The sequence below is a fragment of the Oncorhynchus nerka genome, linkage group LG6 (assembly GCF_034236695.1).
Source record: "Oncorhynchus nerka isolate Pitt River linkage group LG6, Oner_Uvic_2.0, whole genome shotgun sequence".
NCBI classification, from domain to species: Eukaryota; Metazoa; Chordata; class Actinopteri; order Salmoniformes; family Salmonidae; genus Oncorhynchus; species Oncorhynchus nerka.
The window spans coordinates 69413070-69425540 of record NC_088401.1 but is presented as its reverse complement, the minus strand read 5'-3'; the positions used below and the strand labels follow the sequence as shown (position 1 = coordinate 69425540).

The following is a 12471-nucleotide window of genomic DNA, read 5'->3' as shown; positions in this document are numbered from 1 at the left end:
AACGTGGCAGATTGATTTACATGAGGAATTTATCCCGACATGCTATTGTTGCTAATTGTTTGCATTGGCCAGTTGAACAAAACCAAGTGTTGATTGCAATCACTCCTTGTCCAAAGATTGCTTTAATGTAAGGAAACAACTTATTTAAAAATGCTAAATCACTGAACTCTCCCTTTTTAAAACCTTGAAATACTGTGTTTTGGTCATTTACCTGAATAATTTATCGAATGTATTTAACAAGTGGCATGTTTATGCTGACATTGGAACTGTGCACCCTCTTTTTATTCTGCAGTTTATCAAGCCGATTTGTTTTTATTAAGAGGGGACCACTGGACCCCTGCCCCTTCCCACCCACCCATTCCCCTTCGATATCACTATCCCTTAGGAGCTCTGGGGGCATCCATCATGGGCTCCCACAGCCCTTATTTGGGTGACTTAAATGGGTTCAGTTCTCTTAACCCCTCCTCATCACTCATGCCTTTTAGCACGGAGGTTCTGACACTTTTTTTTTGCCTCATCCACACTGGCTCGCCATGGGAAATGTTCCAGATCCACGCTTTTTTTGCCATGGGACATGTTCCAGATCCACGCTGGCTCTCCATGGGACATGATCCCTCCTCTGGCTGGGAGATAAGACTCCTGCACCGAGAGACTGTTCCTCTCTTTTTTTCCCTCTCTCTCTCGCTCTCACACACGTTGCTCTATCTTTCTTTCAGTCACACGCTCAACCCTGTACTTACACACTATCTTTCGGGAAATTTGAATGAACATGTTCTCTTTCCCTGCCTTTTACAGTAATGTCTTCATTGGCTATGTGTGTCAAACAACATGCGTGTTTACCTTCTACATGGTACGACAAACCTTTCCACATACCGTTACCCATCCCACTCTTCTTCACTGCCACCTATTCGGCCATGTGAAAACTCGAATGTCTATTTCTCAAAACTCGGTTCTCGTACAGATGTAGGATCTTCATTTCATCACCTTGTTGCAGGATAACTTTCCTGCAATGCAAGAAATGTAAAACCTGTAGTGTATATGAGGTTTATAAAAGCTTCTGAAGTTTGTAATTTCCACTTTGAGATTTGAGTTATTCCCTTGTGAAAAATGTATTAAACCCTACAAAAAAATAAATCCACATAATAATTTATATTTCCTATTGCTGCAGGATTATTTTCCTGCTGTAGCAAACTGGCTCAAATTAAGATCCTACATCTGTTGTCGTTATAAAATGTCTCTCTCCTCCACCAACATTGTCCGGACGGAGTTGTTTGCCCTCTTGGCAAGGCCCGTGGTGGAGGCCTCCCCCTCCTCCTCTCCACTCCCCTCAACCCCCTGCCCCAGTAAAGCTGCCACAGTTCCTGTCTGTTCTGTGTAGGCCTGCACATTTCTTAATAGAGATGCTCAGAAGTCCAGGAGCCCGGAGGAGCTCAATGCGCTTCTGTTTTTGGTTTAGCTCAGAAATGTTTTTCCTGGCTTGGCCCGCTCGTACTTAGGTCCTCTTACAACAAACTAAAAGGCCCTAATTGCCCCCGAGGGGACGGTTTAGCCACAATAGACATGTGGTGGGACAAAAGCCCAGTCCTTCGCCCCCCCCCCCCCCCTCCCCCCCTCCCCCCCTCCCCCAGATATAGGAGATGTACACGTCAGCAGTGTCTGTGTAGCGCTGCAGGGAGGGTGACCGCAGGTTCGACACTGTAAAACATTATATATACAGTCTATAGATCCCAGTAAGGGATGGTGCATGCTTGGGTAAAGATTAGGAATGTTTACAGTATACACCAAGTCCAGCGTTTCCTGTTTTGTTTTTTTTCCATTTTATTAAAGGGAAACACTGGCCAGATTGGATGTTTATTGTATCGAATCCGAAGTACGACTGCATTAGCTAAAGCAGCAGGCCCTTTTGGCTCAAAATAATTCTCTGTGATAATTAGAGATTCAGGTTACTATGACGCAGTGGGAGGCTGAGGATGAATGGGAAGGTTTAGCACTTTGTTGCAGATAAGCCAGCCAGTCATCCAATGGAAATATGGCGGCCATTTGAAAACATACCTGTACACGCATCTCTCCTACTCTGTCCCGAGCCTGAAGTAAAATGAAAAGTCCTCATTCATTTTAGCCATCCATAAAGCAAATATTGTTGCACGTGCAGTAGATGATCAGTCTTCGGATGCCTTCTTGTGTGGTAAGTCACGGGCCATTTAAGTTGCACAACGCAGCACAGCTTAGCCACCTGACCCAACGGCAGCCTGGAACCATCATCACGGTCAAACTGCGCTTTATTTCTTTGGTTTCTCCACAACATTGATATGGAGGAATGCCTGGACTAAGCTTACACAGCATAGGATACTTGCCGATGCTGCTTTGGATTCGCTAGCATCACGTTAATAGAGCCTTTAGCTTAATATTATGCTTTTGACTGTTATTTGAGAGTGGCATGGAAAGCACCTCCTTCGTTCTTCTTTTGCAGTGTTGCATTTCAATCTTTAAAGTGGAACTGAGCACTTTAGCAACATGAAATCTTATTAAAATCTGTTCATGTACACCCCCAGGAAGAATACGATGCCTTTTTTACATGAGCACTTAGTAGACATGGTCATTTTCATGTGTTCATACTTTCATGTTTCATAGAATGTTTGGGAATGACTAACATGCTGTCCAAACCAGATGTGCGCGTTGATTTTGTTCACCCACACCAGATGCGATCAGGACACGCAGGTTGAAATATCAAAACAAACTCTGAACCAATTATAATAATTTGGGGACAGGTCAAAAAGCATTAAACATTTATGGCAATTAAGCTAGCTAGCTTGCTGTTGCTAGCTAATTTGTCCTGGTATATACACATTAGGTTGTTATTTTGCCTGAAATGCACAAGACCCACTACTCTGACAATTAATCTACAGATAAAACGGTAAACCGAATTCATTTTTCATCATCTCTCCTCCCTTCACACTTCTTTTTCTTCTTTGGACTTTATATGGCGGTTGGCAACCAACTTTACGGTGCATCACTACAACCGACTGGAGTGCGGACCTCAGTTAGTCTTTCAATCACCCACGAGGGTATATGCTCCTAAAAACCAATGAGGTGATGGCACGTGGGTATATGCGCCTAAAAAAATAACGAGGAGATGGGAAAGCCTGGACTTGCAGCGCGTTGAGTGTCACAACTAGAACAAAGTTATATTTTAGGGCCTGGCCACGAAGACGCTCTCGAGCAGTGTGGGTGCAATGATTGAATAACATGTATGGGTAGATTTTATTTTGCAACTCGCGCACTGGATGCGATTGCTGTGGTCAGCATGTTATACTAAGGCAGTAGGGAAAATTCTATAGCAATATAGAGTCGGAAAGCGGCCGTGCATTTGGACAATTAATAGACACGGCAGTAAATAAAACCTAATAAAAACATCTGTCTTGTCCAGGATCGGACTCAACACAGACCGGTGCGCCATAGCCAATCAGAGCTCTATTAGGCCATTATGCAAATAATCCATTTGTCACATGCGGCCTGCCATCATTCACTTTTTGAACTAGACTGTGTTTACAGGCAGTAGCAACAGAGCGACTTCAGATCATTAGAAAGCATTCGCCAAAAGCCACAAAATACACCTGCTCTGGATTAAGGGAGGTTATGACAGCTACAATGAATGATGCCTCATGGGTAAAACTATGGGTAAAACTATGATTATGACTTGGCTTATGGCAAGTTGAATCAGGTTTTTTGTCCAGAGCTTACAACAAAAATGTCTGCTGTTAGGTGTACTGGGAAGGAATGGGTTGTGTGTTATTATGAAGGCTCCTAGTGGCCTGTATGATTATTATGGCTCATAGTGCGGAGTATTACAGCTCGCCCATAAAAGCACACTTAGTTTAACTGCGACAGGAGAGCTCCGAGGACCTGGCCAGTGAAACCCTGGGCAGCGTCTTGTGCGGTTGGCTCAGAACTGGGCCTTTTGTTCACTTTCACGAGTCCTCAGAGCCCGGTAACCCAGCCGGCGAGGCCCACTGCCCCCGTGTTTTACTGTGGCAGTGACAACCTCACACTCCCCAGTCCGCCCCCACCTCCACTGTCCTGGCTACTGCTGGACACTTTACTGTTTTTACACCCACTCACAGGGGAAGAAGACCACGCTCAATGTTGTTTTACGGGTCACTGTAGAGAAGCTGATTATGTTTGAAAGTGTGAGACGGGTGTGTACAAGCGGGACGTGGGCATGTGTGTCCGCACATGTGTTTTGGGAGGAATGGTCGGGTGACAAGATGAGCTGTGATCAATGAGCTGTCGACAGAACACTTCGGACCCGGAGGAAAGCTGGTCCCCTGACGGTCCTGGACCGTTTCAGGCCACCGGGGCAGGGGCGCCGGAGCACAAAGAGCGCTCTGTCTCTGTCAGGACCCCTCCTCCCTTCCCAAGGGTTCCACCAATGCCCCACTCCCCCTGACACTCACCATGACGCTCACCCTGACGACATCAGGCTGCAACGCCTCATTGGCCTGCACTCTCTTGATACCTCCAGCATAATAATAATAATAGTGCTGAGTCATTCAAGTCTTACTGTACTTTGACACAAATTACTGTTCACCATTTGAGGTTACTGACTTTTGATATGAAACATTTATTTTACTTGACTCAGATTCAGTCCTTTGGCCCCTCAATGCATGTAAGATTTTGATAACTATGAAATCACCATTGAAAATGAGACATTATAAATGGAGGTAATATTGAATATCTGAGATTTTGTTCTTGCTTTTGATGAGCAAGCTAATCAAACACGTGGCTTCACAAAATGGCAATATAGTGCACTAAAATGTGTAGGCCTGTCGACATTACCTTAGATGTACTTCCTTAGCAAAAAAAATCATTATTTTCCAAAAACAGTAATTCATTGACATACTGTAATTCATTGACATACTAACGTTTTGTAATATCAATCTAGTATTTTTTTCCCCATTCCTCCAGAAATAAACAGTTCTTGCTTTAAACAATACCCAGACTGTGTAGGCCCAATAAAAATGCACTAGAGTAGCATTTTGGACTCCCAAGCCCTGGTTACTGCATGGCTTCTGAATGAATGCATGGTGTTCCAGAGGCAAGACTGACTTAAAGCAAATGCCTAAAACGGGCCTGAACACTTCACTCTGCTCAAAAGATGAAAATCGTAGAATGATTAGCAGGAGTTCGCTGACGATGGATAAAGCATAGCTGTTTGTTGGTGGAGCCAAACAGTGGCAGTGTTATCCTGTTTTGATTGGTGAAATATGGCATGACATTTATGGTAAGTTCATGTTGTTCTTCGTGCAAATTTCAAAGCACCAAAGCTCTTTGCGTTTCCCAACTCTGCGCTTTTTATGAGCTGTGCTCATGTCACGTAAACCAGTAGGGTATTAGTCGGTTAACTGTGCTGCATGAATTCGTGTTACAGTTGAATTTTACAGGCCACTTCATGCACAAAAAGCACTATCGATGCCGAAAGCCATTAAACATTACACTGAGAAGGCTTTCTGTAATACGTTTGTGAGATTGTAGAAGTTTTCCACGTCTAGTAACAGTAAGTTTAACAGTAAATAAAATGTCACTTGCTATTAACCTGGGTTCTATATCACATTTGGAGAGAAAATAAATCCCACGAAAAAGTGCAGCTGCAGCAGAATCCTTTCATGATGTCATGAGCCTGTCTCAGACACACTATTAGAGGATGGTGTTGGTGTCTACTCAGCTGAACACCTCTCACTCTTATTTTGGCATCAGTCCAGTACACATCCATAATCCATTGATTGTGTTCAGTAGGAAGGAAATGTTTTGCAACAGGGAGGCATTTGAACTTGTCCAATACGAACCGTGACCCCTACTGAACATGACCCAAGAGGTCAAAACCCAGCAGTTGGCCATGCTGTGGACTGTTGAGTTGAGCTGTTTTATTGAGCTGCACATCTACCATAATGGGTGTGCCGGTGGTCCGTATTCCAGGATACCTCCTTCATTCCCTATGCCAACAAAAGGGAGGATGAATAAAGCTGCCTAGTGCTTTGATATCAGGCCTCTGTCACCCATCATAGTAATGGCACCTTAGACACAATAATAGAGCATAAGTCCTTATAATAGTACAGGTGTGAGGGGAGGACAGTACAGATTTGTGAGAAGATAGATTGAAGATTCATCCTGTTCTTGTCTTCTTCCATTGGATACAGAGTAGGCCTGAAGAGGAAAGTTTGTCTGAGACCACCAAGTACTGTGAGAGATTGTGGTCTGGGTGTGGCTACGGTTTAGTTCGATACACTCCTGGAGTAGAGACAACTCTCAAAATCCAGCAGCAAGGGTAGTAGCTCAATGTGAATTTGTGGATGATATTGAAGGGAAAGGAAACTCCCTACTGATGGGTCTGCAAGGCACAGTGAGGTAATGTTGGAAGTGAGAGGTATTCCCTCGGGTTTTATTAAACCCTGCAACTTTCACTAGGGGGGGTATGACCCCCGGACCCCCCTCAAGTCATTTTCTCAACTCTCCCCAATGCTCCAACAGTTGTTTGTTTTAAATGAGGCTGGCGGCGATTAACTGTGTTATGTCAAGTTTATTCGCTGGCAGTTACTCGCTCGATTAAATGTTCCACTTGGTCCCCAGCAGTCGACGCAGTGGAACAGTGCAACAAGTCCCTGTGCTATCACTGTGTGTTTTTAAAAAGCCATGACGCTGGGGACCACACAGCACTTCACTCACTGTCTCCTGTGAAGTGATACACCTTTGTTAGTGGGAATGTGTGAAATCTATAGGCCTATTACAAATCTGAAGGGTATTGTTTATCTGAGGAAAACAGTGTAATTAGCATGGGCACTCATTGTGTTTCCCCAAATCTACTAATGAGGAAGGCAGTTTACATTTCTTTAATGTTTAGCCAATAGGCTGCTAACTAACTTGACTTTCTAAAGTCCCTTCATTGTATTACTTTGACACAGCTGACTCCAGAGGTTAAAACCAGTCCAGTCATTTATATATCTCCCTTTGGCTCTGACCTAACATATGATTTCTTCCAATGTATTTGTCCCTCTAAATGTTTTGAGATTCACCACAATGATAACTGGCTTTTAAAGTAAACACTCATGGTGACTGGGGTGAGATGGAGTCATCGGTCTTGACGAGTGATGATCCATTCTGCTATCTCTATGTGCTAGGAGGCCTAAACAGTTGATTTCGTGTTTGCAGTCACTTCCTGGGGGTAGTTAACGTGACGTACAGTTTGTCAGGAAAGGAGAGAAACCAGATCAGCGGAGGAAGATCGTTTCAAACTGATAAGTGGAAATGGCTACATTAACACGGGTTATAAAAAGAAACGCCGTAACTGTAGGCTTTTCGTGAGCTCAGTGTCCACAGACCGACGACACATGAAGCTAGAATCTGTTTGGGAGAGAAACTGTGGTTTTTGGCAATTTTAAACAGTATTTGCTGTTCTACATTTTTACTTGTTGTCATTGGCAGTCCTCCTCGCAAGATTGAAAACATTTCTTATTTCTGGCAATTTGAATTCGAACAAAAAATACATGAATTTATGCCTTAACATATCAATCATTGCATTCCTATATTATTAAATACAGTATTGTTTTATACTTTATGTGTAGTCATTTACTGCACTTTATTAAGTCTTTTCTTGGCATGCATGAAAATATAATCAATTGTCCAATTTGTTAATCCAAATGTATACATAGCCCATGTTTTATTTTCATTAGGGAGGCACTTTGAGTCTCTGGGTCAGGATTGTTCTCTGGTATTCCTGTGAGGGAATGTGATAACCTAACTTTCCCTGCGACCGCCAGAGCAAAATAACACATGCCTACTCTCCCATGTCTTAGGATTGGGTCACAAATTCTATACGTTAGTCTTTAGTAACTATGGAGCAGTTTTTTTTAAATAAACATTTTGTCTATTGCTTTGTGTAATAAGTTACATTTTGTTAGGCCATTCTGGCTGACAGAGTTGGGCCTGATCCAGTGTCTCCCAAAGGATTTTGTATTTTTTTGCAGTGGGGGCAAGTGTGAGGGGGGAAGGTTCAATGCTACTAGGGGGGGTGAACAAGTCTATGGGAACATGCTAGCTGTTTCCATAAACTTCCAGTCATTGTGCAACGACTTTCCGTTTAAAATCGTGTTCAAAAGTTGTTGTTCTTTTTGTCCATTTAAAATAACATAAAATTGATCAGAAATACAGCGTAGACATTGTTAATGTTGTAAATTACTATTGTAGCTGGAAACGGCTGATTTTGTATGGAATATCTACATAGGTGTACAGAGCCCCATTATCAGCAACCATCACTTCTGTGTTCCAGTGGCACGTTGCGTTAGCTAATCCAAGTTTATCATTTTAAAAGGCTAATTGATCATTAGAAAACCATTTTGCAATTATGTTAGCACAGCTGAAGACTTGTACTGATTTAAAGAAGCAATAAAACTGGCCTTCTTTAGACTAGTTGAGTATGTGGAGCATCAGCATCCTGGAATCTCTTCATCACTGTTGACGTTGAGCCTGGTGTTTTGCGGGTACTATTTCATGAAGCTGCCATTTGAGGACTTGTGAGGTGTTTGTTTCTCAAACTAGACACTCTAATGTACTTGTCCTCTTGCTCAGTTGTGCACCGGGGCCTCCCACTCCTCTTTCTATTCTGGTTAGAGCCAGTTTGCGCTGTTCTGTTAAGGGAATAGTACACAGCGTTGTACGAGATCTTCAGTTTCTTGGCAAGTTATCACGTGGGATTGCCTTCATTTCTCAGAACAAGAATGGACTGAGTTTCAGAAGAAGGTTCTTTGTTTCTGGCCATTTTGAGCTTGTAATCAAACCTACAAATGCTGATGCTCCACATACTCAACTTGTCTAAAGAAGGACAGTTTTATTGCTTCCTTAATCAGAACAACAGTTTTCAGCTGTGCTAACATAACTACAAAATGGATTTCTATTTACCAATTAGCCTTTTAAAATGATAAACTTGGATTAGCTAACACAGCGTGCCATAGGAACGCAGGAATGATGGTTGCTGATAATGGGCCTATGTAGATATTCCTTTTTTAATTTTTTTATCTGCTGTTTCCATCTACAAAAGTCATTTACAACCTTAACAATGTCTGCACTGTATTTCTGATCAATTTGATGTTATTTTAAATGGACAAAAGATGTGCTTTTCTTTCAAAACAAGGACCCCAAACCTTTGAACGGTAGTGTATATAAAAATGCATCTATGGCCACAATTTAGCAGCAGTGGGCCACCGCTGCGAAATGAATATAGGGGAAACACTGTTGTCCTTACATTACACAATGGCTTACCAAAAGCATCACTGGTTAACCTAGCCAGCCTTTTTTTTAATTGTTTCTGCAAATCATCAAATCATGTATTCTAGTATTTCTAAGGATATACTGTATGTTAATTATTTGAACACATATTTTTATTTTCATCCATGACAGGTCGAAGAGTGTTAGCTGTCACATGTATGACTATACAACAATAGAAGACAAGGATTGTTTTTCCTTGTATTCCCTGTCAGTCATGACAGCACAGAGAAACCTTAGTCACTGGGTTTAATTACTTCATCTTCACTTCTCCCCATGGTCCGGTTTACTTAGTGTCCTGCCACTCTCCGGCCCCAGTCTGTTAATGTTGGCTAATCTGACTCTGACAGATGATTGATAACACCTCCCAAGTGTTCAGGATCCAAAGGATTAGCATCGTTTACTTCTGGTAGCATGCGGGTACCTCCGCTCTTAGTGACGGGAATTAATAACTTGCTGACCTCTTCAAGATAGCCATGTTTATGCATGCGGAGAGACGAGACAACCTGCTTTGGTCTGTAGCATAATTGATGTCTGTATGTGTGTGTCCAAGGGGACTAGAAAGGTTTGTCTAAGTTCCGGACTCATACCTCATGACATATACAATGACCTTTTCCATGTTATGTGGTGTCAACATTCTTAGAAGGATTCACATGACATAAAAATGACAAAACAATGTTAAAAATGTGCCTTTCTCTTGGAAATAGCTATGGATGGCTGTGTGTTGCTATAGATGGTGACTGGCCATTTATATTTGGGTCACTATGACCTACTATGTTATTAATGATACTGGAGGACACTTTACATTGCTCTTTAGAACACACACACACAAAGGGTTCGGTAGGTTACATTCTAAATGTAATATGTCTAAGTTACCAACTAGTTACCTGTACAAAATTGTAACATAACTTTTGGATTACCCAAACTCAGTAACATAATCTGATGTACTTTTTGTTACTTTTGGATTACTTACCCCTTAAGAGGCATTAGAAGAAGACAAAAAGGATCCATCAAAAGTATCATAGTGGTCTCTGACTTGTGGTCAGACCCTCAGGTGGAACAAACTTAAACTTGCGAGTTTTTTCAATGCTGAATTGAATGTCATTGAGAAAATACAAAGGTGTTAATGGACTGTTTTTTTTTGCCAACATCCATTCAGAATTTAAAAGTAATCTTAGAAGTAATTTTCGCATTTTCAAAAGTGTCTTTAATCTGATTAAAATAATTTAGCTGGTAACGTAACTGATTACAGTTTGTTTTTTTGTAATCAGATTACGACCCTGCGCGCACACACACACCTAACCCAAGGGCCATGAGAACGGCAGAAAACATTGACAGCTTGAATGAAGCTTCACACAAAGAGCTAAACTTGGGGGGGCAAGAGAAATGCAACACCATACAGTAGCCTAAAACCTCCTCCAGCTCCCATAGACACGTATGCACCAGATACCGGGCGTGGCCGCCTTGTCAGACAAAGCCAGAAATAAAGAGGGAAGCTATTGCTTTCAGCAGCGAGACCCCCAGGTGACCTTCCCTTGTGACCTTGGTGTGACCCCGTATTGAGGAAGGGGAGAAGTGAAACTCCTGGTATCACTGCACCAGGGTTAAATGCACGGAGACGCAGGCACAGTGGCTAGAAAGATGGTCTCTGTCATTGTGCGCATGCCGTAATCAGCCACACCTAGGTTTTAGACCCATGTGTGCACCTTAAAGGCCTCATTTAATTCAATATGTCATTACGTGATATTTCATGGCTTTCTCTCAGCAGACAGCCATACTTCAGGGTAGCCTGAAGTCTTTGGTCATCTATGTATTGTATTTGAAGAGCCACAGCCTGGCTCTTTTGACTTGGGTCATGTGGAGGTAGATATAAAGGTGCAAGGCTTCAGGGTGTAACTGTACCAGGACTGAGTTATGGAATGTGTGACACTGAGCTGTAGGCTAATCACACCTGGAAATGGAGGCCAGGGGTCTCTGAATTCATCACTTCCTCCTCTGAAAGGACCTTCTCAAAATATATTTCTGAAAATCTGAATGTCACACAATAATTCAAGTATGTTGCTAGTTATCTATAGCAGGCAAATCCTGAGTCTATCTTGAGCTGGTGTAAACCTTATCTTTTCTGTGCAAGTCCAGATATGAGGTTCGCCCTGTCTCTGTACAGTATAACCTTGTGTCAAGTCAATCTTGCTATCTGTGTAATTTGCTGACATTATGTCCACAGTTGACCTTGAGCATATGAGGACAGTGAAGGCTGACAAACACCAGCGCTTCTGCCAAGAGAACAGCCTCATCAGTCAGTTTGTATCTGCCAAGTCTGGAGACTCGGTGAGTTGGTTTACCTAGTAAATCACATCAAAAGTGGCACACACGCACCATATATATATATATATATATAATAAATAAAAATGGCTACTGAAATACTGATGTTTTACCAATAAGAAGATGTATTCCTGCTCATCTCTCCTCCTTTCATGCCCTGCCTTCCCTTCAGGTGTTCCTGGCATTTCAGAGAGTGGCTGCAGAGATTCTGGGGGTGAAGCTCAATAAAGCAGAGATGGAGCAGTCCCAGGTGAGACATTAGGCCTTTTATCTCACATTTCCCAGAGAGAATTGACCCTTCGCTAAGCCTTTCCCGCCTTGGTTACTGTTGCAACCTCAGACAACATTCCCCCTTCTAACCACTGGCGAAATCCCCTCACAATGATCTCAAACTGTTTTTAATACACAATTAAATCAAACTCCTTTATGTTGTGGTGGACTTTCATTGCGATCATTTCAATCACAGGAACCTGGTAAAATGAAGGTTGTAGTGTGTTGAGCCACCTGATGGCTCTGAAAGCACTGTTAGCATGCAGCCAAAGTTACTAACCACGTTTGGAGCTAACTAGTGCTCTCAAATCGTATCCTGATGTTGACAGCAGATGAGTTCTATTCATAACATGGCTAATTTACAGTCAGCTCCAAAAGTATTGGAACAGTGTTTTTTGTTTGTTTTGGCTCTGTACTCCAGCACTTTGGATTTGAAAGTATACAATGACTGAGGTTAAAACCGCTTCTATCTCAAGGCCATCAGACTGTTAAACAGCCATCACTAACACAGAGAGGCCGCTGCCTACATACAGAGAAGTCATTGGCCACTTTACTAAATGAATCATT

At 42.4% G+C, this 12471-nt stretch overlaps 1 protein-coding gene across 2 annotated transcripts in view; it reads left to right on the top strand.

Moving 5' to 3' along the window:
* The window catches only part of LOC115130893 (ras-related protein Rab-28-like), a 79523-nt gene that overhangs the window by 55586 nt on the left and 11466 nt on the right, over window positions 1-12471 (top strand). For both annotated transcript variants that reach the window (XM_029662461.2, XM_029662462.2), the window contains exons 5-6: window positions 11537-11640; window positions 11807-11884. In XM_029662461.2, coding sequence (XP_029518321.1) covers window positions 11537-11640; window positions 11807-11884 — 182 coding nt within the window. The remainder of the gene's footprint in view (window positions 1-11536; window positions 11641-11806; window positions 11885-12471) is intronic.